Raw genomic sequence first — 26,493 nt, forward strand, 5'->3', positions numbered from 1 at the left:
CGAACGCTGGTGTGACTGGTCAGCGAGTCAGACTGTGTGACTGGCAGACCAGGAGATGTGGTGTCAGCAGCTGAAGGGGGTACGGCTCAACAGGGCGCCCCCTGTGAGTTTTCATGCTCAACTGACACATTATGGACAGAAGATGACAGAGTTCTCTGATCACCGTCCCTTGGGTTGGTATGTTAGATGTCAACACCATCTGATCTAACTGCGCCATGCTGACCAGAGAGGGACAGAGAGCGGCCCAGCTTCAGGGAAGCTGATGGTGGTAAGATTAGCTGTCACTACTGGGAGGGCAGGGGAGGAAGGAGTCCAACCACGACAGATCCCGTCTCTCACCAGAACGGAAACTACAAAGAATAGTTTTATGTTTGACACGTGGTAGGCTAGATCTCTCTCTCCCCTCTAGTAATAGCATAGAATTAGATATAATGTAATATATATATATATAACAGTGTCAGACCAATAATTTCATCATGTGCGTGAAGATTTGCTGTGTCCATTATGTCCAGTTGGGCAGTGTGATGACAGACTCATTCAGTGACGTTTCACTGATTATGGACTACAACAAACAAAAAAACTAAACAAATGACCTAAAAAATAAGAAGCATTCACATAAGAAACCCTGCTGTTCAACTTGAAACACGTTTTGTTAAAATATGCCATATCCAGAGCAAAATCTAATTTGCAGAATTGAACGCGTCTCATTTATGCACCACATCCAGAATGCTTATACGTATAGGCTATGTCTTAATTGATAAACTTGGGGAGCTTTCAAACCCAGAGAGGGTTTGGGGGAGGGACTGAGGCAGGGGTATCCTGTCCCAAACAGGAGCACACAGTTGGAGAAAAGAGACCGAAAGAGGAGGAGGGAGAGAGACCTTGACAGGAGAGGAGTGTGCACGATGATACGACGATGCGGAGCGCTTCTAACTCCAGGGGAAAATCATACTTGAAGATAATCAACATAATAATTCAACGAGTGGAGAAACGTTTTGACTTTTCAAAGCACTTAAATGGGATATAAACCGAAGACTTCAGAAAAAATAATTTTCCCAAACGACGCCGAGACGCCAAATTAAATGGATATGTGGATGGATTATGTTCAATTACTTGATTGACGAAAAGTGGACCAGATTTCCCGCCATAGGCAAAACTGTCGTGGAAAAGTAGGCTAGCCTATTTATTTTGCAACGGGTGGAATTTACTATCTGACAGCTATAGGGTATAAATAATGAACTGAAAATGGAGACGTCGGTTATATACCTGTTGCTTTCGTTGACACTACCTGGAGTTAGTTGGAGTCTTGATTCAAGAACTAGTCTTCAAGCGGGACTGAGCCCGTCCAGGTCCTACGCAAGCGCGCAGAATGGGGGAAGAGTGGCGAGCAGACACAGGTAATAATAATAATGATAATGAAAAATAACAACAACAACAACAACAATAATAATAATAATAATTCGTATTTATGCCATTATATAGCCTATAAAACACTTTCCATACAATAGTTGCACAAAGTGTTCATCATAACAGAATAATGAAGCCTAAGAATGAATTTTGTTATACAAATAGATTTTTTTGTAGAGTCAGAGTATATACTGTAGGCTACATACACATAGATACATACATACATAGACCTACATACATACATACATATATACATACATACATACATACATACATACAACATCAACTAACATTGAAAAATATACATTCAGAAAGTAATAATACATTCATTTAAAAGCAATATTGTTTTTTCATTTAAAATCATTTTTGTTGTTGTTGCTGAAGCTGCATCCCTAATAAAAAAACTGGCAGTGCATTCCACAATTCGGTGTACAAAATGAGAATGCAGCCTCCCCAAATCTCTTCTTTTGAACATGTGGCAGCGTCAGAAGACCTGAGAGCTCTATGGGATGATATACTATCAAACGTACTGTATTTCAGCGAATGTAAAAGGTACTTTAATATAGAGTCCAAAGTCCTCTGAGAATTTGATGAGTTATAGCCTTCTTACTTGGCACATTCTATTTGCAAGGCAGGAGCTCACTGGAGCTGATCTTCAACTGACTGTGCTCTAGACTGGAACCTGTAATATCAGCTCAAAAGTACCGTGGAACTCCTGCACCTAAATATAAACAGGACAGGTAACACTGGCTCTGTTTTCACAAACTCTGGTGCCTGGGAACAAAGATCCCACATGTGCAGTTAAATTGCACTGGCCGCCATAAACCTATGTTGTCACAGGCGTGCGATGGACCCTGTTCTCCAGGGGTTCATGAGGAGCAGACCCAGACCTCACCACTTGTCCCCTTAAAAAAATGAGATGAGGGGGTCAGGTTGGGGGAGAGGGATAGTGGTGGGGAGGGGGGCAGGTTGAGGGAGAGCGATGGTGGTGGGGAGGGGGGCAGATTGGGGGAGAGGGATGGTGGTGGGGAGAGGGGCAGGTTGGGGGAGAGGGATGGTGGTGAGGAGAGGGGCAGGTTGGGGGAGAGGGATGGTGGTGGGGAGGGGGGCAGGTTGGGGGAGAGGGATGGTGGTGGGGAGGGGGGCAGGTTGGGGGAGAGGGATGGTGGTGGGGAGGGGGGTCAGGTTGAGGGAGAGGGATGGTGGTGGGGAGGGGGGCAGGTTGGGGGAGAGGGATGGTGGTGGGGACGGGGGCAGGTTGGGGGAGAGGGATGGTGGTGGGGAGAGGGGCAGGTTGGGGGAGAGGGATGGTGGTGGGGAGGGGGGTCAGGTTGAAGGAGAGGGATGGTGGTGGGGAGGGGGGTCAGGTTGAGGGAGAGGGATGGTGGTGGGGAGGGGGGTCAGGTTGAGGGAGAGGGATGGTGGTGGGGACGGGGGCAGGTTGGGGGAAAGGGATGGTGGTGGGGATCCAGATAGCAAGCGGATCTGGGCCATATACAGGCCAGATCTTGCCCTTGTGGCTTAGTTCCGACCCATATATGGCCCAGAATTATTACACATCCGCTTACTATCTGGGGAGGGGGTCAGGTTGGGGGAGAGGGATGGTGGTGGGGAGAGGGGCAGGTTGGGGGAGAGGGATGGTGGTGGGGAGGGGGGCAGGTTGGGGGAGAGGGATGGTGGTGGGGTGCAACAGAGCTTAGCGTTCCTCTCTGCCTCACAAAGCCAGCGCTACTGTGACTGAGTGGGGTCTGGGGTCGGGTCTCTTTTGTGTATATTGAACCCAGGCCGACAGCAGCTACCATCAGCCAGATCACTTTGAGTCAGGGGGTTTTGGGGATTTAGGCCAGTGAGAGAAAAGAAGAGAGAGAGAGAGAGAGAGAGAGAGAGAGAGAGAGAGAAAGATGAGAGTCCTTAACTGCACCCCTGCACTAACGGCACTCCTGGCGAAACCAATGGGCTGGCACGTCTTCTGCTGTGAGGCCTTCAGCTGGTCCGTGGTGCTAGCTAGCTACTGCTCCCCGACATCTGTTTGAACTCACTGATCTGTTTTGACAGATGTGTGAAATATTCCGTAAGCGGTAAAGAGAGTTATGAACTCATGACTGCTGTATGGTCTCTCTCAGGGGCTGTGAGCCCAGCCCCATTCAACGTACGCTTATTCATCTGTTGCCAAAACAAGAGGTATATTTCATCTGTCTGTTTAGCTGTTGACTTGAGCTTTATCAGACATGAAGTTAATATGGAGAAGAATTCATATCACTTCTAACAGTATACATATATATTACATCTGAGCCATTAAAAGGATGAGTAGGCAGGGATTCATCCCCAGAGATTAAACTGGAGACCAAGTCATCCCAGGTCCTCTCTATGTGGACTTTGCATGTCCTCCCCGTGTTTATGTGGGCTTCTGCTGTTGACCAAGATTTGGAACTGGTCCCTGGGCGCTGTAACACGGCAGCCACGGCTCCTAGTGTTAGGATGGGTCAAATACGGAGGTGAATTTCCCAAGGGGATTAATAAAGTTGACATCTTCTTCTTCACACCCCCCCGTAAATGTATACACTTGAAAAGAGCAGTGAAATACCTCACTGTCAACTTAGCACTGGCGTTGCCTGGATAGCATTGTGACAGCAAACGGCGCTATCATCCAAACTGTATATCTTAGCCAACACTCCGGTTAAACATTTCGGAGGGAGTTTTTGCAGTGGTGCTGCCGTCGCTGTTGGAGATAGGCCAAAATAGGAGCTGTGTGTGTGTGTGTGTGTGTGTGAAAGGGTGGATGGTCAAGTGTTGATGTGTGTGTATGTGTGTAAGTGTGTGAGCAAGTGTGTGTGTTCTGTCAGCAGGGGGCTCTCTCTCTTCACACGGACACCGAGACCTGACCCTAAAGGGTCAGGGGTCAAACTGCCCCAACCCCCGCTTCTCTTTGGAATTCAGGATGCTGTTGTCACGGCGCCTCCTCTTCAACTCAAGAGGAACATCCAATCACAGTGGACGCTTGTGACCTGGACTGAAGTGATTTCTTTGTAACCAGCTTAGTTTTCCCTCGGTCTGTGAAAGGTTATTTAATATGGCCGCCAATGTTTTCCATGGTTATCCCTTACAGGGCTGGGCTCTATAAGAAGAGGTTTACTGGCTTTTCAGGGGAGTTGAGGTCTCACATCTCGCAGCATGGATCCTGGCATTTACTGCCTCCTGTTTTTATAAGAGGGGAGGGGGTTGGGAGTTACTAGGGTATAAAATGATACCTTGGCAGGTGCAGGCCCACTCTCGGCTCCATAAATATAATGAGATACAGTCCCACAGAGCTACTGTACGCCTGCTAGAATAGCAATGATCTCGCCAGCCTGTACCCACCTGAACACCAGCAGAGAAAGCATGAATATGCTAATGCCTGTGTGCCCTGGTGCAGGCTGACTTTGGGAGGAGAGATAGGAGATGGAGAAGGCTTACAACCACGTGTGTGTTTTGGCCGGTACAGGCTAATTCAGCATTCATATTACTGCAGTAAACACATTAGGTAAGGGATATGTCTCTGGAGAGATAGCAGTCGAATGTCAGAACGTACTAACATGCTTGTTCATTTTCCTCTCTCAAACCTCTTGTCGCACGGTTGGCTGACTGGGTCCGAAAATAGTTTGCTGTTTATAGTGGCTGCACTTTCCGGGGGAATATAACTTTTTAAATGTCAAGGCGGCATTTTGGTGAACTGTAAAAACAAACCCTGGGTCCCAGTTAATGTAGTCTTGACTCTTTGATGTTTTTTTTTACACTGGTGAAAAACATATTTGAGCTTTCATCTGAATGATTTCAGCATGACCATTAGGATTAATAAGGCTGCATTGGATTAAAGTTCTAAATGCTTTAGCTTCATGCCGGGTTGTATTAGGATGGAAAACATGTACAGTACACACTGTACAGTACTGTACACACACACACACACACACATACATACATACATACATACATACAGTACACACTGTACAGTACTGTACACACACACACAAACACACACACACACACATACATACATACAGTACACACACTGTAATCTCTCTGTCTCTTTTTCCATCTCTCTCACACACAAGCACACCTTCAAAATACAAGCATAGTGGAGTGTGTGTTCAGTAGAGGTGTGGAGTGTGTTCAGCAGAGGTGTGGAGTGTGTGTTCAGGAGATGTGTGGGGGTGTGTTCAGCAGAGGTGTGGAGTGTGTTCAGCAGAGGTGTGGGGGTGTGTTCAGCAGAGGTGTGGAGTGTGTGTTCAGGAGAGGTGTGGTGGTGTGTTCAGCAGAGGTGTGGAGTGTGTGTTCAGCAGAGGTGTGGAGTGTGTGTTCAGGAGAGGTGTGGGGGCGTGTTCAGTAGAGGTGTAGAGTGTGTATTCAGGAGAGGCGTGGGAGTGTGTTCAGTAGAGGTGTGGAGTGTGTTCAGGAGAGGTGTGGAGTGTGTTCAGGAGAGGTGTGGGGTGTGTTCAGGAGAGGTGTGGAGTGTGTGTTCAGCAGAGGTGTGTAGTGTGTGTTCAGGAGAGGTGCGGGAGTGTGTTCAGTAGAGGTGTGGAGTGTGTTCAGTAGAGGTGTGGAGTGTGTTCAGGAGAGGTGTGGAGTGTGTTCAGGAGAGGTGTGGAGTGTGTGTGTTCAGCAGAGGTGTGGAGTGTGTGTTCAGGAGAGGTGCGGGAGTGTGTTCAGTAGAGGTGTGGGGGTGTGTTCAGCAGAGGTGTGGAGTGTGTGTTCAGGAGAGGTGTGGGGGTGTGTTCAGCAGAGATGTGGAGTGTGTGTTCAGGAGAGGTGTGGGGGCGTGTTCAGTAGAGGTGTAGAGTGTGTATTCAGGAGAGGCGTGGGAGTGTGTTCAGTAGAGGTGTGGAGTGTGTTCAGGAGAGGTGTGGAGTGTGTTCAGGAGAGGTGTGGAGTGTGTGTTCAGCAGAGGTGTGTAGTGTGTGTTCAGGAGAGGTGCGGGAGTGTGTTCAGTAGAGGTGTGGAGTGTGTTCAGTAGAGGTGTGGAGTGTGTTCAGGAGAGGTGTGGAGTGTGTTCAGGAGAGGTGTGGAGTGTGTGTTCAGCAGAGGTGTGGAGTGTGTGTTCAGGAGAGGTGCGGGAGTGTGTTCAGTAGAGGTCTGGAGTGTGTTCAGTAGAGGTGTGGAGTGTGTTCAGGAGAGGTGTGGAGTGTGTTCAGGAGAGGTGTGGAGTGTGTTCAGCAGAGGAGTGGAGTGTGTGTTCAGCAGAGGTGTGTAGTGTGTGTTCAGGAGAGGTGCGGGAGTGTGTTCAGTAGAGGTGTGGAGTGTGTTCAGTAGAGGTGTGGAGTGTGTTCAGGAGAGGTGTGGAGTGTGTTCAGGAGAGGTGTGGAGTGTGTTCAGCAGAGGAGTGGAGTGTGTGTTCAGGAGAGGTGCGGGAGTGTGTGCGTCCGTGAGGGAAGTCCTGCAGTGTGTTGGGGTTTGTTTACAGTAAGTCGAGTGTCTGTTCTCTGTCAGACAGTGTGGGAGCGTTTCACTGCTGATTCTTTATCTCTGTGTCTGACTGACCCTGGCAAGGAGTTAGCTGTAATAAATAATGAATGACTGGAGCAGGCCGACTGGATCAGCCTAGCAGGGAGTTAGCTATGATAATGAATGACTGGACATGGCCGACAGGACCAGCCTGACACAACACAACACCCTGGAGGGGCTGGACAGAGGGTCTGGGTTCATTAACATTGCTGCTTGTCAACACCAGTCTCTCAGGGTATCTAATGTTTATCCTTTTTCAGAATGGAATTTTATTGTGCATGCTTTCATTAATTCATGTTAAAGGGTATGTTGCCACAACTGTTTTTATACAGACAGTTTCATTGCACTTATACTGCAGTGTGTGCTTTGATTTCAACCTAAAATACATTAAAAACATTTATAAATAGATCTAGAAGAGATGGATAAGCATAGGGTCAGCATGCCAGAGTCTTTGACGTTACTGTAAAGCATAACTTATCTGGTGGAAGCAGTCTCTCCTGTCTACAGGACTGAATTGCAGCTGCTTCTGCTGTTGAGATTCTGGAGATAGCTGAGCTGTATGAGTAGTTCAAGAGTAGACTAGGAGAAGGCACTGTAGATAAGCCCATTCTGTCAGTTACACGCAGGAAAGGAGAGGAAGGTATCAAGGTTTTTATACACCGGAGAGAGAGAGAGACAAAGAGAGAGAGAAAGAGAGAGAGAGAGAGGGGGGGGGGGGGGTGGGGAGGAGAGAGAGAAGCTGATTGTAATTCCAGCCTGAAGGAGCTCCTTGTACACTGGTACTGTACTCTCTCCGGGCGCTGCTCTGCGCCCAGGCCTGCATAGCTGGGCCCGGGATTGACACTAATTGGGGGTAATGGCGGCCAAGGAAGTGGTGGAGGAGGAGGAACGGGCAATTTACGATATGAAAATGATGATGGAACACGACTGTCTCTTCATGCCAGCACACAAGGCTGACTGTGTCTTAAATCTATCAGTCTTATCCAGGGTCATCAGTGGGAGTCAGGGGGGGTGAGGACAGAGAGACTAGCACTGAACCCTGTCTCTAGGGTATGTTGGTGTGTATAGAGTAGCACTGAACCCTGTCTCTAGGGTATGTTGGTGTGTATAGAGTAGCACTGAACCCTGTCTCTAGGGGATGTTGGTGTGTATAGAGTAGCACTGAACCCTGTCTCTAGGGTATGTTGGTGTCTATAGAGTAGCACTGAACCCTGTCTCTAGGGTATGTTGGTGTCTATAGAGTAGCACTGAACCCTGTCTCTAGGGTATGTTGGTGTGTATAGAGTAGCACTGAACCCTGTCTCTAGGGTATGTTGGTGTGTATAGAGTAGCACTGAACCCTGTCTCTGGGGTACAGTATGTTGGTGTCTGTAGAGTAGCACTGAACCCTGTCTCTAGGGTATGTTGGTGTCTGTAGAGTAGCACTGAACCCTGTCTCCAGGGTATGTTGGTGTCTATAGAGTAGCACTGAACCCTGTCTCTGGGGTATGTTGGTGTGTGTGTGTGTGTGTGTGTGTGTGTGTGTGTGTGTGTGTGTGTGTGTGAAAGGGTGGATGATCAAGTGTTGATGTGTGTGTATGTGTGTAAGTATGTGAGCAAGTGTGTGTGTTCTGTCAGCAGGGGGCTCTCTCTCATGTGCGCGCATGTGTATGTCAGACTATGTGTCTGTACTCCTAAAGAACAAAGAGTTTCAACTTTGTCAGTATTCTGTTCTATCTCACTGAAACGTCTGTCATAAATTTCTGTGTGTGTGTGTGTGTGTTTGTTTCTTATTTTACAGGAACTGGTGTGCTTATGTGGTGACACACACCATCAGTTGTGTGATGGAGGATGGAGTGGAGACCTACGTGAGGCCAGACTACCAGCGCTGTCCCTGGGGACAGTGTGCCCGAGTGACGACGTGAGTTCCCCATACCCGTCCTTCCACTCCTTCCCTCCCTCCCTCCCTCCCTCCCTCCCTCCCTCCCTGTGTCTGTTCATCTGTCTGTTTTCTCTGTCTCTGTCTGTCTGTCTGTCTGTTTGCCTGTCTGTCTGTCTGTCTCCGTCCGTTCATCTGTCTGTCTGTCCATCCGTCTGTCTGTTTGCCTGTCTTTCTGTCTCACCTCTCCAGCTCTCCCCTTCTCTCCCTTGCACTCTCTCCCTCTCCAGGAAAGCTGGATTAGAGAGGGTTTTGTCTGTGGTTCTGGCTGGCTGAGATTAGCACCATAGCTCTGCTCTGGCTGCAGCTGGAGAGGTTGATCCCGCTAGCCTGCTAGCCCGCTACCTCAGAGCGCAGACTAAACCTAGGCTATGTCAGGAATGAGGCAGAGGGTACCACAGTCTAGCCACTGCTCCACAAAAAACAACAGGGAATGCTGTACGTTTTTTTTTCTTCTTCTCTGGGCTCTGTTCGGTACTGTGAGTGTGTCCGCTCTCCTTTTCTCACGCTCCCTCAGTGCTTGAAGCTGGAGGTTTATGGCAAGGAAATGTTCACCATGATGTTTTAAGCTAGATGTCATACAGTACTGTACCATGATTGTGTAACCCTTGAGTTTGCACAATCAGCCACTGTTACTGTGTGTTTTAAAATTTAGTGACTCGCATAAATCTTCATCAAGACGTATGGTAACAGGTCATTTATAAATATCTTATGACCGGCTGCTCTGCCAGGGCCCATAGCTGAATAACGTTAGTATTCCTTAAAAAGAAGAAATAAACATACTGACCAAAAATAACATTTTTCTCTATTTTCGGTTCTGAGAATAATATCCAAAGGTAGGAAAACGACTTTTAATGTAATATTCCCTGCACTGGGCTTCAGAAAAAGTGGCTCATAGCTACTACATTCTTCATATTTTATTTTGATATCTGCCTACCTGCCTACCTATAGCCTGCCTACAGTGCCTAGTACTTACTTATCTAGTACCTACCTTCCTTCCTACCTACCTATCTAAACTACCTACCTACCTATCTTCCTACCTATCTACCTACCTTCCTACCTGCTTCCTAGCTATCTACAGTACCTACCTTCCTTCCTTCCTACCTACCTACCTACCTACACTCCTACTTGCTTCCTACCTATCTACAGTAACAGTATCTACCTACTGTACCTACCTACTGTACCTACCTACCTGCCTACCTACCTACTTACCTACCTACCTACCTCCCTACTTACCTTCCTACCTACCTACCTACCTACCTACCTACCTATCTGCCTACCTACCTGCCTGCCTACCTACCTACCTACCTACCTACCTACCTACCTACCTACGTACCTACCAACCTACCTACCTACCTACCTACCTACCTACCTACCTACCTACCTACCTACCTACCTACCTACCTACCTACCTACCTACCTACCTACCTACCTACCTACCTACCTACCTACCTACCTACCTACCTACCTACCTACCTACCTACCTACCTACCTACCTACCTACCTACCTACCTACCTACCTACCTACCTACCTACCTACCTACCTACCTACCTACCTACCTACCTACCTACCTACCTACCTACCTACCTACCTACCTACCTACCTACCTACCTACCTACCTACCTACCTACCTACCTACCTACCTACCTACCTACCTACCTACCTACCTACCTACCTACCTACCTACCTACCTACCTACCTACCTACCTACCTACCTACCTACCTACCTACCTACCTACCTACCTACCTACCTACCTACCTACCTACCTACCTACCTACCTACCTACCTACCTACCTACCTACCTACCTACCTACCTACCTACCTACCTACCTACCTACCTACCTACCTACCTACCTACCTACCTACCTACCTACCTACCTACCTACCTACCTACCTACCTACCTACCTACCTACCTACCTACCTACCTACCTACCTACCTACCTACCTACCTACCTACCTACCTACCTACCTACCTACCTACCTACCTACCTACCTACCTACCTACCTACCTACCTACCTACCTACCTACCTACCTACCTACCTACCTACCTACCTACCTACCTACCTACCTACCTACCTACCTACCTACCTACCTACCTACCTACCTACCTACCTACCTACCTACCTACCTACCTACCTACCTACCTACCTACCTACCTACCTACCTACCTACCTACCTACCTACCTACCTACCTACCTACCTACCTACCTACCTACCTACCTACCTACCTACCTACCTACCTACCTACCTACCTACCTACCTACCTACCTACCTACCTACCTACCTACCTACCTACCTACCTACCTACCTACCTACCTACCTACCTACCTACCTACCTACCTACCTACCTACCTACCTACCTACCTACCTACCTACCTACCTACCTACCTACCTACCTACCTACCTACCTACCTACCTACCTACCTACCTACCTACCTACCTACCTACCTACCTACCTACCTACCTACCTACCTACCTACCTACCTACCTACCTACCTACCTACCTACCTACCTACCTACCTACCTACCTACCTACCTACCTACCTACCTACCTACCTACCTACCTACCTACCTACCTACCTACCTACCTACCTACCTACCTACCTACCTACCTACCTACCTACCTACCTACCTACCTACCTACCTACCTACCTACCTACCTACCTACCTACCTACCTACCTACCTACCTACCTACCTACCTACCTACCTACCTACCTACCTACCTACCTACCTACCTACCTACCTACCTAACTTCCTTCCTTCCTTCCTTCCTACCTACATTCCTACCTATCTAAACGACCTAAGTACCTACCTACCTACTTACCTGTAGGATCCATTTAACGGCCTACTGTATTAAGATCCAGGTGCCTCTCCCTGCCGACCCCAGGTATCGGACGTTCAGGAGGCCGAGGTACAAGATGGCCTACAAGATGGTGACCGAGATGGAGTGGAAGTGTTGCCACGGTTACTCAGGCGAGGACTGCAGTGTGGGGCCGGCGAGAGTGGAGGACCCCACAGGAAGACCACGCATCACCCAGACAGGCCACAGCACGGGGGGCGGACACAAGGAGGGAGGACACGGTATGTTCCTGTTAACGACCCCCAACACAGATTTACATTAACCGGGGTAAACAGTAGTAGAGGCACGGTTTGTTTACACGGTCGGTGTTTATAGAGTTGTGGTAAGATCCTGGGTTTTGCCTTTCAGCCTGGCCAGAATCACACATAGCGAAGTCAAATTGTACAATCTCTCTTCGGCTGTGACAAGCGAAACGACGCCATGTGCGTGTCTGTGTATGTCCATCTGCCAGGATATGACGAGAAGATGAGGCAGCTGGAGGAGAAAATCCAGAGTTTGACGAAGGACCTCCATGATGTGCAGTCCACCATGCACTCCAACAACCACCTGGTCAACAGCAACGAGCTGGACGGAGTAGCCAAGGGAGGAGGTATGAGGGTGGGGGGGGGGGGGGGGGTAGTAAACCAGAAGACACATTTACATTTGATGTAATGTATGGGCAGTGAAATTGTATTGCATTTGATTGAATTGAATTGAATTGAATTGAATTGAATTGAATTGAATTGAATTGAATTGAATTGAATGTTATTGTATTGTGTGGCGTTGCAGGTGGGGGTAGTCTTAAGGAGGAGATCCTGAGGGAGCTGGAGAAGAGGGTGTCTCTGTCCTGCGCCTCCTGCCACACGGGGGTGGAGGACTTGGGCAGGCAGCAGCGAGAGGACAGGGACAGGATCCAGGCCCTGGAGAAGCTGCTGAGCTCCATGGACCAGCACTACCGCCAGAGCCTGGAGATCAGCCGCAGGGAGATGGAGCGAGCCCAGACCTGCTGCAGCTCCCTGGCTGATCTGGAGAGACGGCTGTCCGCCCTGGAGGTCAAGGTGAGCTCCACGGCGGAGGGCTATGATGTCATCAAAGGGCGACTGGACAAGGAGCTGGCGGGGACAGGAGGGGGAGGAGGGAGGGGGAGAGTGACGGAGGACAGGTTGAACGGACGTCTGAGGGAGGTGGAGAAGAGGCTGAACAACACCATGAGGAAGACGGAGCAGAAGTGCACCAACACTGGGAACAACATGAAGGACAACTTCCAGAGGGAGGTCACACAGATACGCAATACCGTCTTCAGCCGCCTGGACGACCACGGCTACAAAATAGGCAAGATAGAGTTGGATCTGTCCGTCTTAGGAGACACGGTCACAGACCACAGCAGACGCTTGGGCCAGCTGGAGAACATCACCACATTCATGGACAAAAAGCTAACGTCAACCACAAGCCTGTGTTCCGAGTCCTGTGGGCCCAACGGAAAGGGCCGTAAGATGGAGGACACTGTCAAGACGCTGGAGTGGAGGGTCGTCGCTAACCAGGAGGACATCCAGAAGTTCGACACCAAATTAAAGGACCTGTCTGTGACCGGCGACTCCCTGATGAACAAAGTGGTTGACCTCACCAACGACGTCGAGAAAATCAAAGCCGTGACGGGTGAGGACGCCGAACGCCTTGACCGCATCGTCACCGAGGTGGAGACGCTGGGACGTGGAGTGGAAGACTGCTCCGTCTGCTCCACTGTCAAGGAGGACCTGCGCAGGTTCACCAACGCCACCAACAGCACCCTCCACAGCTGGGGGGTGGAACTGACCGACCTGAGAAGGAGAATGGACTCGGACGAGTCGGCCTGCTCTCAGGTGTGCTCCAACCTCCAGGAGGAAGTAGGCAGGCTGAGAGAGGAAGTGGAGGAGTGCACGAGACAGTGTAAGAGCAGCCTGACAGACCTGAAGAATGATCTAGAAGGATATGTCGTTGATAATGGCAAGCTGGGGGGACAACTGTCGGGAGTCATGGATACGTTCAGCGCCATCAACAGCACTCTGCGGGGCCTGGGCCGCACCTTGCAGAGGCACGGGAACACGCTCACAGACCTGAGCAACAACAAGGACAGCATCATCTCCAAGGTAAACAACAACAACACGTAAACGACAACGACACATAAAAAACCTCATTGAATTTAAAAACATGCACCAAATTATTATGGAGCCATTACATAAGAATATGTGTTTGTTTTCTTTGTTTTTTGGTCAAATCAAGAGTTGTTTGCAGGTGAGGATTTCAGGTCATCCATTTAGTCTGGGTACAGCTGATGGTTAGTCTCTCTCCAGACTCAAATATTACGTTGAATCGCGGCATAGCAGCAAATGAGAGATGCTAACCCAGGTTAGATGGGCGGGGGCAGGTTGACATCGCGGACGTCATTACTGATTGGTGTCGCCGGGATTCCGGCATTACCAATGATTTGACCAGCTCAGTGGACTTGCGGTTAGAGTGTCTGCCCTAAGACTGGGAGGTTGTGAGTTCAATCCTCGGCCGAGTCATACCAAAGACTATAAAAATGGTACCCGATTCCTCCCTGCTTGGCGTTAAGGGTTGGATTGGGGGTAAGTCCCTGCGACATACTAGCGTCATGTCCAGGGCGTGTACTTGTACATCAAGCTGCCTCACGCTACAGAAACAGGAGACAGGCTATGGGCCACTAGGCCTGAGAAACATTGGTTCTCAAAAGGCTTACTTACTTACTTAATGATTTGAAAACCAGATTTTTGCATGAAGTGTCCCAGACCCATAGAGAGACCTGCAGCATGCAGTAGCGTAGTTAGCTTAGTTTACGTAGTGTATCAGCGAAAGAACTCAGGGGTCTGGTGGTGAGACTAGCTGATCGTAGCCTACCTTCGTTTTCTCCACAGGTGGACAAGTTGCAGCGTGAGCTGAAGGAGCACAGCGAGAACAGCAGCGCGCGGTTTAGCGGCCTGGGCACGGAGGTCCAGCTGATCAGCAGTAACTTTGTGACCGAGGTGGGCGAGTGTCGCCAGGCCGGCGAAGGCCTGGACAAGAGGCTGTCCAAGATGGAGGGAGTGTGCGGCCGGCTGGACTCTGTGTGGGAGAGCCTGCAGCAGATCAGGGAGGGTCTGGACAGGCATGTCACAGGGCTCTGGGGCTGCGTCAACGGGCTCAACGCCACTGTCCTCTCCCACGGAGACGCCATTAGCAGCATCCAGAACGTCCAGCTGGAGAATATCCGTGACAAGTTAAGCAGGTTGAACTCCTCGGTTCTCAGCGTTCTCGAGGAGTTCCATAGCTTCACAGAACAGGACTTTGTTGGTGAGTGGAGCACATGTCCAAAAGGCTGTGTGTGTGTGTGTGTGTGTGTGTGTGTATGTGTGTATGTGTGTGTGTATGTGTGTGTATGTCTGTGTGTGTGTGTGTGTATGTCTGTGTGTGTATGTGTGTGTGTGTGTGTGTGTGTATGTGTGTGTGTGCGTGTGTCTGGTTGTGTGTGGGTGTGTGTGCTCATACAGTATGTGCTTGTGTGCATGTGAGTTTTGGAATCAGTCAGACAAGGGAGTCCAAGTCAAGGTCAGTTCGAATTGAAAATAGACCAGAGGAGGAATCCCAGCTTGTCATGATGATTTACTGCACCCTTAGTCATTTTCACTTACTGTAAACCTTCCTGTCTCTGGGAAGACATGCTAACATACAGTAATTGGCGAGTTAATATTGAGCCTCTTCAATTGAAGCATGCAGTCTGTAGTATATCCAACACACTGTAGCAGAGAGAGAGAGAGAGAGAGAGAGAGAGAGAGAGAGAGAGAGAGAGAGAGAGAGAGGGGGCAGTCTATTCAACAGAGCAGACTTTCAGAAGGTGAGAGAGAGAGAGAGAAAGAGAGAGAGAGAGAGAGAGAGAGAGAGAGAGAGAGAGAGAGGCAGTCTATTCAACAGAGCAGACTTTCAGAAGTAGCCCTCTACGCTCTTTACGTTTTTGCTGTTTCCTGGATGTTATTTCCATGGTGGATCTCTGTTTTATTTCAGGGCCTCCTGGTCTACCAGGCGTGCAGGGAGAGAGGGGCATCCCAGGACCCCAGGGGCTGAGGGGGCCCCAAGGGAGAGAGGGGCCCCAGGGAAGACAGGGCAAGGAGGGCCCAGTTGGACCCCCAGGTAAAACTAACCAAACTTTTGGATACCAAGTACCTAGCTGCTGTAGGAATGAGAATACTGTAGCTCTCATAAATAAATCATTGACCTTATTTTAACATTATTTTCTTTCTTTAACTTTCCTTTCATCTTTCATTTTCCAGGTCTCAGAGGTGAAGAAGGTATGTATTTTATTTTGAATTTGAGATGAAAGGAAACCAGGTCCAGTGTTTCTCCTAGAATTTATTTCAGGCCTGGTAGTATGCACCCAGGAGGGAAGACATAAGCGGGGTGTCTGGGGATCGTCCCCCAGAAATGTTGAGCGTCAAAAACGTCATTTTCTGCATTCTGATGATTTTTTCTGCACTGGATGCTGGATTAGTTTGTCTGCTGCTATCTTAGCTAGCTAATTTGAACGCTAATGTTTTTCTCCATTGACTTATGCTAAAAACATTAGCGATCTAAAAGTCTGCTGTTTTTGGCCTAAAAAATAAATTTATTTTTGCCCAATGGGGGTTATCATTGGCCTGGTGGCTTGCCAGTACTGTACTATTATAGAGGAAACGCTGGGGTTTTGTTAGATCTGTTCATGACTGTTTTCATATCTGCTTCTGCTGGCAGGTCCCGCAGGGTCTGACGCCCACGTTCCTCGGCTGTCCTTCTCTGCCGCCCTCACTCGGCCCATGGCCAAAGCAGGAACCATCGTCTTCAACAAGGTGTTTGTCAATGAGGAGGATGTCTACAACCCGAGGACAGGTGTGTAATACTCTCCCCCAGACGAAGAGTGGAGAGAACGTCTCTCCTCCATGATTTGATCATCTCATCACCTCAGTTATCAAATATGTTTCTCTGGAGAAAAAATAAATACACTTTACTCATGCTTGCCACTGCGTTTGACAATCAGACGTGTCTGTCTTGTGTCTGCTCCTCCATGACCAGGGTATTTCACTGCTCCTGTGAGCGGGAAGTACTTCTTCAGCGCCACTCTGACGGGTCACAAGAATGTGAAGATCGAGGCGGTCCTGTCCAAGTCCAACTATGGGGTGGCCCGTGGGGATTCAGCAGGCTACCAGCCGGAGGGCCTGGAGAAGCCCATGGCAGAGGCCAGGCTCACGCCAGGAGCCCTGGCTGTCTTCAACATCATCCTGCCCATGGATGTAGGGGACACGGTCTGCATTGACCTGGTTACTGGCAAGCTGGCCCACTCCGTGGAGCCCCTCACCATCTTTAGTGGAATGCTGCTGTATGAGACCATCTGATTGGATGGTCTGTCAGTGTAAGGCTGTCTGGTTGGACTGTCTGTGTGGGGCTCTCTGATTGGCTGATGCCTTGCCATAAACATAAATGCCTAGGATCTGTGTATCTGAGACAGAGATTAGTCAATCCAGCGGTGAGAGAGACATAACTTTGTCTTTAAGAAGATAAAAAGCACAAAGGCTTCCTTTTTCAAATCCATTTAATTATTTGTTTTCACAGCTTTAAGAGAAGGAAAAGAGTCATTGGAGCAAAGAGCCATTACAATATTTGTCTTTGACATTCATTTCCTCTAGAGAGAGATGCCACTGCAGGGTTTGTTTCATGAATTTAACAGTTTTATGCTACACTATAAACTTGAATGTTTTAGTAATTATATTAAGCCTGCCTTGAGGCCTCACATTATTACAGCTTCAAAGAAAAAGATTTTTGGAAGGATCATGGAAGAATGAAAACTATATTTGTTTTGTAATACACCCACAAAATATGACTGGGATGGTTTTGAGGTTATCGCACATATTTTCTACAGTATTTCAACATATTTTGTTTTCCATTCTGTCTGGCACACACACACTTGGCACATGCAGATTTCCAGAATCTAATGAGGATTCAAGACTTTTCTCAAAACAAAGTAGCATCAGTTTCAGGAAGCAATACAGCAATAACTCTTGTATGCAAAGACAAAAATATAAACAGAGACATTTGCTGATGCTTATGGCACTAAACAAAGAGGCATTATTTTAGAAACATCCCATTCAATGACCACACAGGGACACAAGGGCTGAGGCAAGTGGAGACCAGGGACTTTTTAGGAATCTCTGGAAAGGCCCCGGGTCATAAAAAGTTGGTGGAGGATCAACAGTTTAAAACTTGTCAGGCTGTTCATTTCGAGTCCTCTGACAGAGGAATGTATATGTAGAGCCACAGATAACAAGTAATGAGGCTACATGTCCCTGCTGTGTATCCGACACCAAGATTTGCTGCTTCCTGTGTCCATAGTGGTCGCAATCAAGATGCCGTCCTCCAAATGAAAGTATTTGAGTTTAAGCGTATTTAGGTCACCACACAGTACAGCATAAGAACCTGGATTGATAATAGCCTACTGAACCATAGGGAACATTGACCATTTAGTTTGTAGCCTAGGTAGGCTACTTCCACTACCATACCAGAGAGGTAGGCTACTTGATGTTCCTCCATTTCTCCATCCCGCAGCCATCAACTGACTTATGTGAATGCAATTTTGTAATATTTTTTTCTATGTATTTTACAACCTGAATAGAATGTAAATATTCTGTATAATTTTGGCTTAATAGGAAGTCTCGTGACTTATCACACTCAATGTATATTTGTATCAGGTATGCCACATGTGTCTAATACAGATACTGTTTTACACAGACCTCTTGACTGGTGGTTGGTTTTGTTTAGCTTTTTGTGTTGCACTAGTGACATCTAGTGTTCAGCATTATATCACGATGCTACTTGACTTTGAGCAACCCTCGAGGTTTGAAGATGATTTCCAAGAAGGCAGTCAGGCCTATCGAATTCGTCTTGTCTTCATTCAGACGGTTCCAACTGTTTTTTGTCTTAGGGTAGTGTCATTAAATAGCCCATTGACCCTGTCAAAGACCGCCATTCTTCTGTCACTCATACACAAAGTAAGACCATGTAAACCGATACGGCGGTGAAGTGCAAAGACACTGTAATTCTAGCTACTTGAGAGTGTAGGCTGTGTGATAGGGAGCTTTGTCTGGGGCTTCAGGAACCTGCTGCTCCTCTCAGCCCATCCCAGGATATTAGCGCGTTCCGTTGCTATGGAGACGAGGGCTCCCCCGGCTAACAGTGAGAGGTTGTGCTTTGAAAGTGAAGTGGCAGCAGGAACAAGAAGTGCTTTTCAGTCTTCTGAATTCTGGCAACATTTTTCGCCACTGCGCTGATGCGTGCTCAATAGCAAACAACCGGACACCATAAACAATTTATAGTTTACGTTCGAGGTTTTTAAAAGAAGGTAAGACCGCAGTTAACACGACAGTCGTTTCAAGCATGTGTTGATGGTTTAAGTGAAACATGCAACACACACGAATGGAACAGTCTATCCAAACTTGCTAGCGTGACTTGATTGCTAGTGTGTGCCATGGATGTATTAATAGAACCCACATTGCATGAGTGTGTGCCCACATTGCATGAGGCATGAAGTCGGGTCCGAACACACGTGACCGCTTCTAAACCGATGTACGGCACCGAAAAGCTAGCATTCAAAGTTGAACCAATCCAACCAAATGTTCGACTCATAATTTACCAATGATTAGACTAGTAGTACTAGACTACGTAGCAAGCGTTGCTAGTTGAATGGTCTTAATGGATCTTGAACCAGCTACCTTTTGGTCACTAGTCAGAATGGGTGCACTGGGCTACCTACTGCTTAGATCATTAAACATAGGCCCAGGTTATCATTATTTTGGTCAGACTGCATGTGACATGCCTACTGTTGACTGAGCAGGATACACAGAAGCCTGCATTGTCCTGTGGAGGAGAGAGGACAGGATGAAGAGCCCAGTGGCGGAGACGCGCCTGCAGGTGCTTCAGGTCTACAGACTGTTGCAGTACGTCCACGAGGGGGACAAGCTGCAGATAGAGAAGATGGTGGGCAGGGGGGTGGAGGACGTCATCAACCTGACAGAGCCCAGCGAAGGCACCGGCGTGCTGCACCTGGCCTCCACGGCCAACAACACGGATATGGTCAGCTTCCTGCTGTCCCAGGGGGCGTGGCCTGACGTCCAGGACAAGAGGGGTCGCACCCCTGTGATGCTTGCCGCAGAGCTGGGCCATGACGGTATGGTGGCCCTGCTGGCCAAAAACAAGGCTGACATGACCCTGCTGGACACAGAGGGGAAAGGTGAGAGAGGGGAGTATACAGGCACAGATGTTGGGTTTGCGGGAAATATTCAGACAACGAGTGAGCTAGAATGAAATAGAAAACCCTTGCTCATCTGGGACTATTGTATGAGGTTTAGGGTCAGATACATAAGTGTCATTTGATTTTCAATGTGGGAGGAAGGCTCTATTTTCAATGATGTTGAGTATGGGAGAAAGGTTCTGTGTTCAATCCCTGGCCTGTGTTTTGATGTTCAGTGTGGGAGGAAGGTCCTGTGTTCAGTGTGGGAGGAATGTCCTGTGTTCAGTCTGGGAGGATGGACCTGTGTTCATTCGACGTTGAGTGTGGGAGGAATGTCCTGTGTTCATTTGATCTTCAGTGTGGGAGGAAGGCTCTGTGTTCAATGCCAGGCCTAAGTCTGACTCATCAAAATGCACGCTTTCTCTATTTAGATATTGATGAGCTCAGTATCCCTGGAAACTCACGTCCACTAGGAACCAACCAATGACACTGCCATAAAACTTCTTTAAAGCAATTATCATAATTGTCTCAATTGCAGTCCGACCTGGGCAGGTTTCAATTACAGTAAATGACACGTCGAGGCAGGGGGAGGGACGGGAGGGAGAGGAGGGAGGGGGGAGGCAGCAACAATGGCCACATCTAATTACAGTTCAGACCCTAGTCGTGATCCTCTCCTGCATAGCCTGCTGGGTAATTTGAGCCTTTTTGGCCTGGCTGGGCCCCACTGGGCCTGCCTTTCTCTCACTCTCTCTCTGTCTCCCTCTCCCTACTGTTTGTCTCTCTCCCTCTGTCTCCCTCTCCCTACGCCTCTCTCCCTCTTCAACTCCCTCTACCTCCCTCTTTCTCCCTCTCTCTATCCATCTCCCTCTGTCTCTGTACCCTTCTTTCTCTCCTTCTCTCCCTCCCCTCTCTCTCCCTCTGTCCTGGCTGTGTTCCCAGGTGTGCTCTTCTACTGCTTATTCCCCACCAAGCGCCACATGCGGTGCCTGTATGTTGTCCTGGGCTGCATGGCCGACGTCAACAATGTATCTCGGGCCGGGATGCCCGTCTTCCTGCTAGCCTGCCAACAGGCCCCAGAATGCACTGCCATGTGCCTCAGCATGCTGGAGAAGGGTGCCGACCCCAACGCAACCAATCAGGTTGGAGGAGAGGGGGGTTGTGGGATCTTCAGTCTGAAGGCCTCTGTTCAATATGCAGGATAAGCAAGGTGTTGAAATCAAATGGAAATATGCAATACAGTGTGATAAACATTCTCTCTCTCTCTCCCCTTCTCTCTCTCTCATCCACAGTATTATCTACCTCTTTCTTTCTTTCCTTCTTTCTGTCTTCCTCTCTCTATCTCTCTACCTCTCGTTCTCTCTCTTTCATTATCTCAGCAAAATGTGTACTGTGTACATTCTGTACTCCCTACTGTTCTGCTATCTGGAGATGTCCTTTGGTCCAGCTGTTCAGTGAGAGTCCATGTCCTCTCTCCAGGCCACCGGACGGACAGCGTTGATGGAGGCGGCCAGAGCAGGCTCGGTCCAGCTGGTGAGAGCCTTCCTTCAGAGGGGGGGTGATCCCAACGCCCTCGACAAGGCACGCCTCAACGCCACTCACTTCGCCGCTATGGGCGGCTTCTTTGAGGTCAGTCGCACTGAGTCATCAGATTGTGAATTTCAGACGGTATCCGTCTGGACAGAGGTCTGGAACAGCATGAAACAGAATAAAAATGTATGAGACTAAAGCGATGATGTGATATTCCTGGTTCTGAATTCTGATGACACTGGGTTAGTCATCAGATGCGTGAGGAATTGATCAGTTTGTTTATTGATGTTACATACAGGAATATACCTTTAGGCCTGCACGGACTAAATACTGTTTATGATTAATGCTGCCGTTATCGGTGAGTGGCACATGAGAAAGCTGAAAGCCTTTGTCCCTGAGCAGGTGATCCAGGTTCTGTCTGCGTACGCAGCAGACATGGGGGCGATGACCGCGGAGGGCAGCACTGCTCTGCACTACGCAGCCCAGGGGGGCTTCACCGACTGCTGCAAGTTCCTGGCACAGAGAGGTGCAGTGCAGGAAAGGCCATTACTGATGACGCGCTGTCTGTGAAAACGGCTCCTTCGTGCCCTCCAAACACAGTGTACTCTCACGTTTAAGAGATAAGCCGGCTTTTGATGAGGTTTATTAGTTCATGTTAGTCACCTTGTTCTTTTCATCGCATGTTTTTCTAGGTTGTAACCCCAAACTGAAGAACGAGGAGGGCCTGCTTCCCCGTCAGATCGCCAAGGACAACGGCCACAAGGCGGCCGCCAAGGAGCTGAAGAAGGCGGAGAGGATCCATGGGAAGTACTCCAAACCGGGCATGTCCAATCCCAACGCTCCCTGGGCTCTTACTCTCCACGACTGGTCCTACGAGAACGAGACCGCCCTTCGGAACGCCTTCGCGGAGAACATGGAGGGGCCCGAGTCTGTGACCAGGGAGACGTTCGTCTCGGTGCTCCAGAGCCACGGTGCCCCGGTGGAACCGGACCAGCTTCGCACGGTCATCATGGCCCACGACAGGAGGAGAGAGGGCCTCATCAACGTCAACGAGTTCTTCAAGGGCCTCAAGTACCTCCAGAAGGCCTTTGTCCTGGCCTCCTACGGCCCCAAGAAGAAGAAGAGGGGAGGGAAAGGCAAAGGGAAGAAAGCCAAGAGGAAAGGGAGGTTCACGGCGCCCATGCCCATCTGCACCGTCCCCCCCGAGCTCGTCTACCGCCGCAATGACGGGGGGCCGCCGCACTTCATGATCGAGACCTACCAGCACCTCACCGATACCAGCCGCTTCGACCGGGACCACCCGCCGGGCCACCCTATACAGGACGACTCGGCCTGGTACATCGACGAGCCGGAGCGGGTCTACGTCAACATCAACTACTGCGTGAAGACCGGAGACCTGGAGTCTCTGGAGCTGGCCTTCAGCCAGGGCGTGCCGGTGGACGTGAAGGACCGCTTCTACAAGACCCCGCTGATGACAGCGTGCTCCAGCGGAAACTACGAGGTGGTTCAGTACCTCCTCAGCCAGGGGTAGGACATGTCTCTGTACTCTAGTCTCAGCCAGGGGTAGGACATGTCTCTGTACTCTAGTCTCAGCCAGGGGTAGGACATGTCTCTGTACTCTAGACTCAGCCAGGGGTAGGACATGTCTCTGTACTCTAGTCTCAGCCAGGGGTAGGGCATGTCTCTGTACTCTAGACTTAGCCAGGGGTAGGACATGTCTCTGTACTCTAGACTCAGCCAGGGGTAGGACATGTCTCTGTACTCTAGTCTCAGCCAGGGGTAGGACATGTCTCTGTACTCTAGACTCAGCCAGGGGTAGGACATGTCTCTGTCCTTTAGTCTGAGCTGTTAATGCAGCTACAGTAAGTAAAGTGTACTAATTTGTTTACAGCATACAAGTGTACTCATTTGTTTTAACAGAGAACAGTGATGATATACTGTAGAAGTGACGAATGAAAAGTTCCACAGACATTATGGATTATAATTCTCAAGGATTCAAGGATGTTTATTTGTCACATGTACAAAATTCAGGCACCAATGTCCAATGAAACGCTCTCGCAATTTCAGTCTTATTTGAGTTGTAGCCCGGTTCCATCCCGTGTGTTACTGTACCCAGGGCGGACTTGAACATGCGTGACCAGTTCCGCTGGACGCCGCTGCACCACGCCAGCCACGCCGGCCAGCTGGACGTCATCGAGCTGCTGGTGGAGCGGGGCGCCGAGGTGGACGCCGCGGCACTCAACGGAGCCACGCCCCTCATGAGAGCCATCGAGAGTTGCAGGCCCTGCTGTGTGGACTACCTCATCAAGGCCGGTGCCAAGGTCAACGCCGAAAACAAGAAAGGTAGCGTGGAGGACCGCCGTGGCGTGGATGACAGCACGATCATCCGGCCGTTGGTTGGTTGGCTCGCTCCTTCGTCCTTTCCTTCATCTGTTCATTGGCTGTTTCAGTTGACAGATGGTATCAGAGATTGTTGGGAATTTCATTTCCAGGACAAAATTGCCTGGACATAGCCCGTGCCTACGCAGACTTCCGGATCGTGGACCTGATCAAGGCTAAGATTGATACTCTGCCCAGACCCAAAGAGATCAAGAAAGACCAGGGGAAACAGAAAACCAGACCAGATACAGCTAAAGAAAAGGTACTGGCTGCATGCTTATGGGGCCCTTTTTGTAAGTGACGGTAGTCTGTAATGGATTGATAGTTGTAGATTGATAGTGGATCAATAAGACTCTTAGGTTTCAGAGACGCTGACACACATTTCCAACTTGTAATCCCTTTTTATGGGAGTACTTGTCTTCCTCTCAGAGTGAGGGAAACGCTAGCCTGTAAAGGGATAGCTGCTGTTACTCTACGCCAGCCACTTGTAAGCAAATTAGCCCAGGCGTGTAGAGTTACCCTGGGACAAGCTGGCCGTGGGACTCTCAATAACCACCTACACAGTGGCCAGAGACCAACCATGCTGTAGTCTCTATTCACAGACAGACCAGCTATGCTGTAGTCTCTATTCACAGACAGACCAGCTATGCTGTAGTCTCTATTCACAGACAGACCAGCTATGCTGTAGTCTCTATTCACAGACAGACCAGCTATGCTGTAGTCTCTATTCACAGACAGACCAGCTATGCTGTAGTCTCTATTCACAGACAGACCAGCCATGCTGTAGTCTCTATTCACAGACAGACCAGCTATGCTGTAGTCTCTATTCACAGACAGACCAGCTATGCTGTAGTCTCTATTCACAGACAGACCAGCTATGCTGTAGTCTCTATTCACAGACAGACCAGCTATGCTGTAGTCTCTATTCACAGACAGACCAGCCATGCTGTAGTCTCTATTCACAGACAGACCAGCTATGCTGTAGTCTCTATTCACAGACAGACCAGCTATGCTGTAGTCTCTATTCACAGACAGACCAGCTATGCTGTAGTCTCTATTCACAGACAGACCAGCTATGCTGTAGTCTCTATTCACAGACAGACCAGCCATGCTGTAGTCTCTATTCACAGACAGACCAGCCATGCTGTAGTCTCTATTCACAGACAGACCAGCCATGCTGTAGTCTCTATTCACAGACAGACCACGGTCATCCCTCTGTCAGAATCTCTCAGCCACCTGTAGCCAGATTGAAGCTTGCTGTGATCTGGTGGCCATCACTGGTATTGCATGTGTGTAGACTAGAATAGTAAAAAAAGAGGCTGCAGGCCGTTGTAAGCTAATGGGGAAAAACTGCATTTGAATAACTTTGGTTTGGTGTTGTATGAATTGAATGATTTGTATGATGTGTTAATGAAATTTCACAGTCTCACCAATGTGTTACCCACACCATTTGTTCTTTTCTGTTTTCCTACCTGACTGTTCTTCTTCAGTTTATTAATTTACAACTTGTGTAAACTACCTTTGTAGTTCGTTCTCATAGAAAACCACCATTTGTTTCAGTGTGACATCATTTCCCTGTCCTGTTCGTCCTGATTGACGTCACTTCCTCTCCCACGTTATAAGACTCCCTCGTTCATTCATTCACTTCTGAGCGAAGGAAACACTTCCTGTTCAGAGTCCGGTTTGCAAATCGTAACATCAGAATAAACCTATTGTCTTCGTTGGATAAACAGCTTGATCGACCACTCGCGTGTTCTTTGAAATCTAACTTAAACCAAGTAAGGTTTTCATTCATAGATATCACCACGATGACCTTCGTTGTTGCTGTGGTTTCCCCCCTCCAGAGCGTTGACCCAGTGACCTTGGTGCCCTCGGACGCGGCGGTGAAGAAGTCGTCTCAGAAGGAGAGTGTCATCCTTCGCAGTACCCAGATCACCAGCGGTAGAGTCAACAAAGTCGACATCAGCTTTGTGCCAAAAACGGTACCTGTACAGCATGGCTGTTCACTGAGAACCCTCCTGGTCAAGAAGTTAGCTTTGGAAAGCTCTATGTACTCTGATCTGGTTTGATCCAGTTTGATCTTGATATTGAATATGAAAGAGGGCTGAAAGTAGCTCAGGAGGAAAAGTAAAATGACTAAACAGTAACAGCTGACTTTTTACTGATTTCTTCCTGGGCATGTATGTGTGCGATTATTTTATGGGTTGATTTGTTGATTTGTGTTTGTTTGTTGTTTATTTATCTCCTCCCGTGCTCCAGGTGTGGGGCAAGCAGCCCACCACCAGCCAGATACTGGAGAAGAAGCAGAAGCGGAGGGAGAGGTTCTCCTTGGAGGTGGACTTTGAGGACTTCCTGATGCCCTTCAGCAAGAACGTCCAGGAGAAATCTCTGGAGATGGCCGAGGTCAACGACTAGAGGAGGAGCATACCGGCCTAGAGACGCAGACACACACCTACAGCTGCACAACAGGTGACATATGTACAGTAGCACTATGTCATATGTAACACAGTAATGACACAGGCTTATTGTACACATGGTCATCGGCCTGCATCACAACAGCATACAGTAGACGGGCAAAAGATATTTCAGCTTAAAACATTCGACGCTGAGCAGGCAATTGACCTTATTCACGCGGTGGCCATTTCGCTCTCACGTCACG

The 26,493-nt window shown here is 48.8% G+C and overlaps 2 protein-coding genes across 2 annotated transcripts; both read left to right on the top strand.

Annotated features, from left to right (window-relative positions):
- Positions 1-994: 994 nt before the first annotated feature.
- emilin1a (elastin microfibril interfacer 1a) lies at positions 995-17,214 on the top strand. The gene is made up of 10 exons (XM_084440052.1): positions 995-1,397; positions 8,663-8,782; positions 11,693-11,886; positions 12,117-12,254; positions 12,434-13,770; positions 14,557-14,971; positions 15,680-15,805; positions 15,946-15,963; positions 16,403-16,537; positions 16,721-17,214. The coding sequence occupies exons 1-10, from the start codon at positions 1,246-1,248 to the stop codon at positions 17,038-17,040; spliced, it is 2,955 nt and encodes a 984-aa protein (XP_084296178.1). The 5' UTR covers positions 995-1,245; the 3' UTR covers positions 17,041-17,214.
- A 2,362-nt stretch (positions 17,215-19,576) lies between these two features.
- ankef1a (ankyrin repeat and EF-hand domain containing 1a) lies at positions 19,577-26,249 on the top strand (the record flags this gene model as incomplete). The annotated part of the gene is made up of 9 exons (XM_084440053.1): positions 19,577-19,928; positions 20,868-21,067; positions 21,405-21,554; positions 21,858-21,981; positions 22,148-22,982; positions 23,572-23,798; positions 23,948-24,096; positions 25,679-25,816; positions 26,094-26,249. 9 exons carry the CDS (start codon positions 19,577-19,579, stop codon positions 26,247-26,249), a joined length of 2,331 nt encoding a protein of 776 aa, XP_084296179.1.
- Positions 26,250-26,493: the final 244 nt, after the last annotated feature.

This window comes from Borostomias antarcticus (assembly GCF_949987555.1).
Source record: "Borostomias antarcticus genome assembly, chromosome: 6".
Classification (NCBI taxonomy): domain Eukaryota; kingdom Metazoa; phylum Chordata; class Actinopteri; order Stomiiformes; family Stomiidae; genus Borostomias; species Borostomias antarcticus.

Excerpts from the sequence above, each read along its gene's own strand:
- emilin1a (XM_084440052.1), top strand. The coding sequence starts at position 1,246 with ATGGAGACGTCGGTTATATACCTGTTGCTTTCGTTGACACTACCTGGA. Across the intron at positions 13,771-14,556 it reads AGGACAGCATCATCTCCAAG|GTGGACAAGTTGCAGCGTGA; the intron begins GTAAACAACAAC and ends TTTTCTCCACAG. Across the intron at positions 16,538-16,720 it reads TGTCTACAACCCGAGGACAG|GGTATTTCACTGCTCCTGTG; the intron begins GTGTGTAATACT and ends CTCCATGACCAG.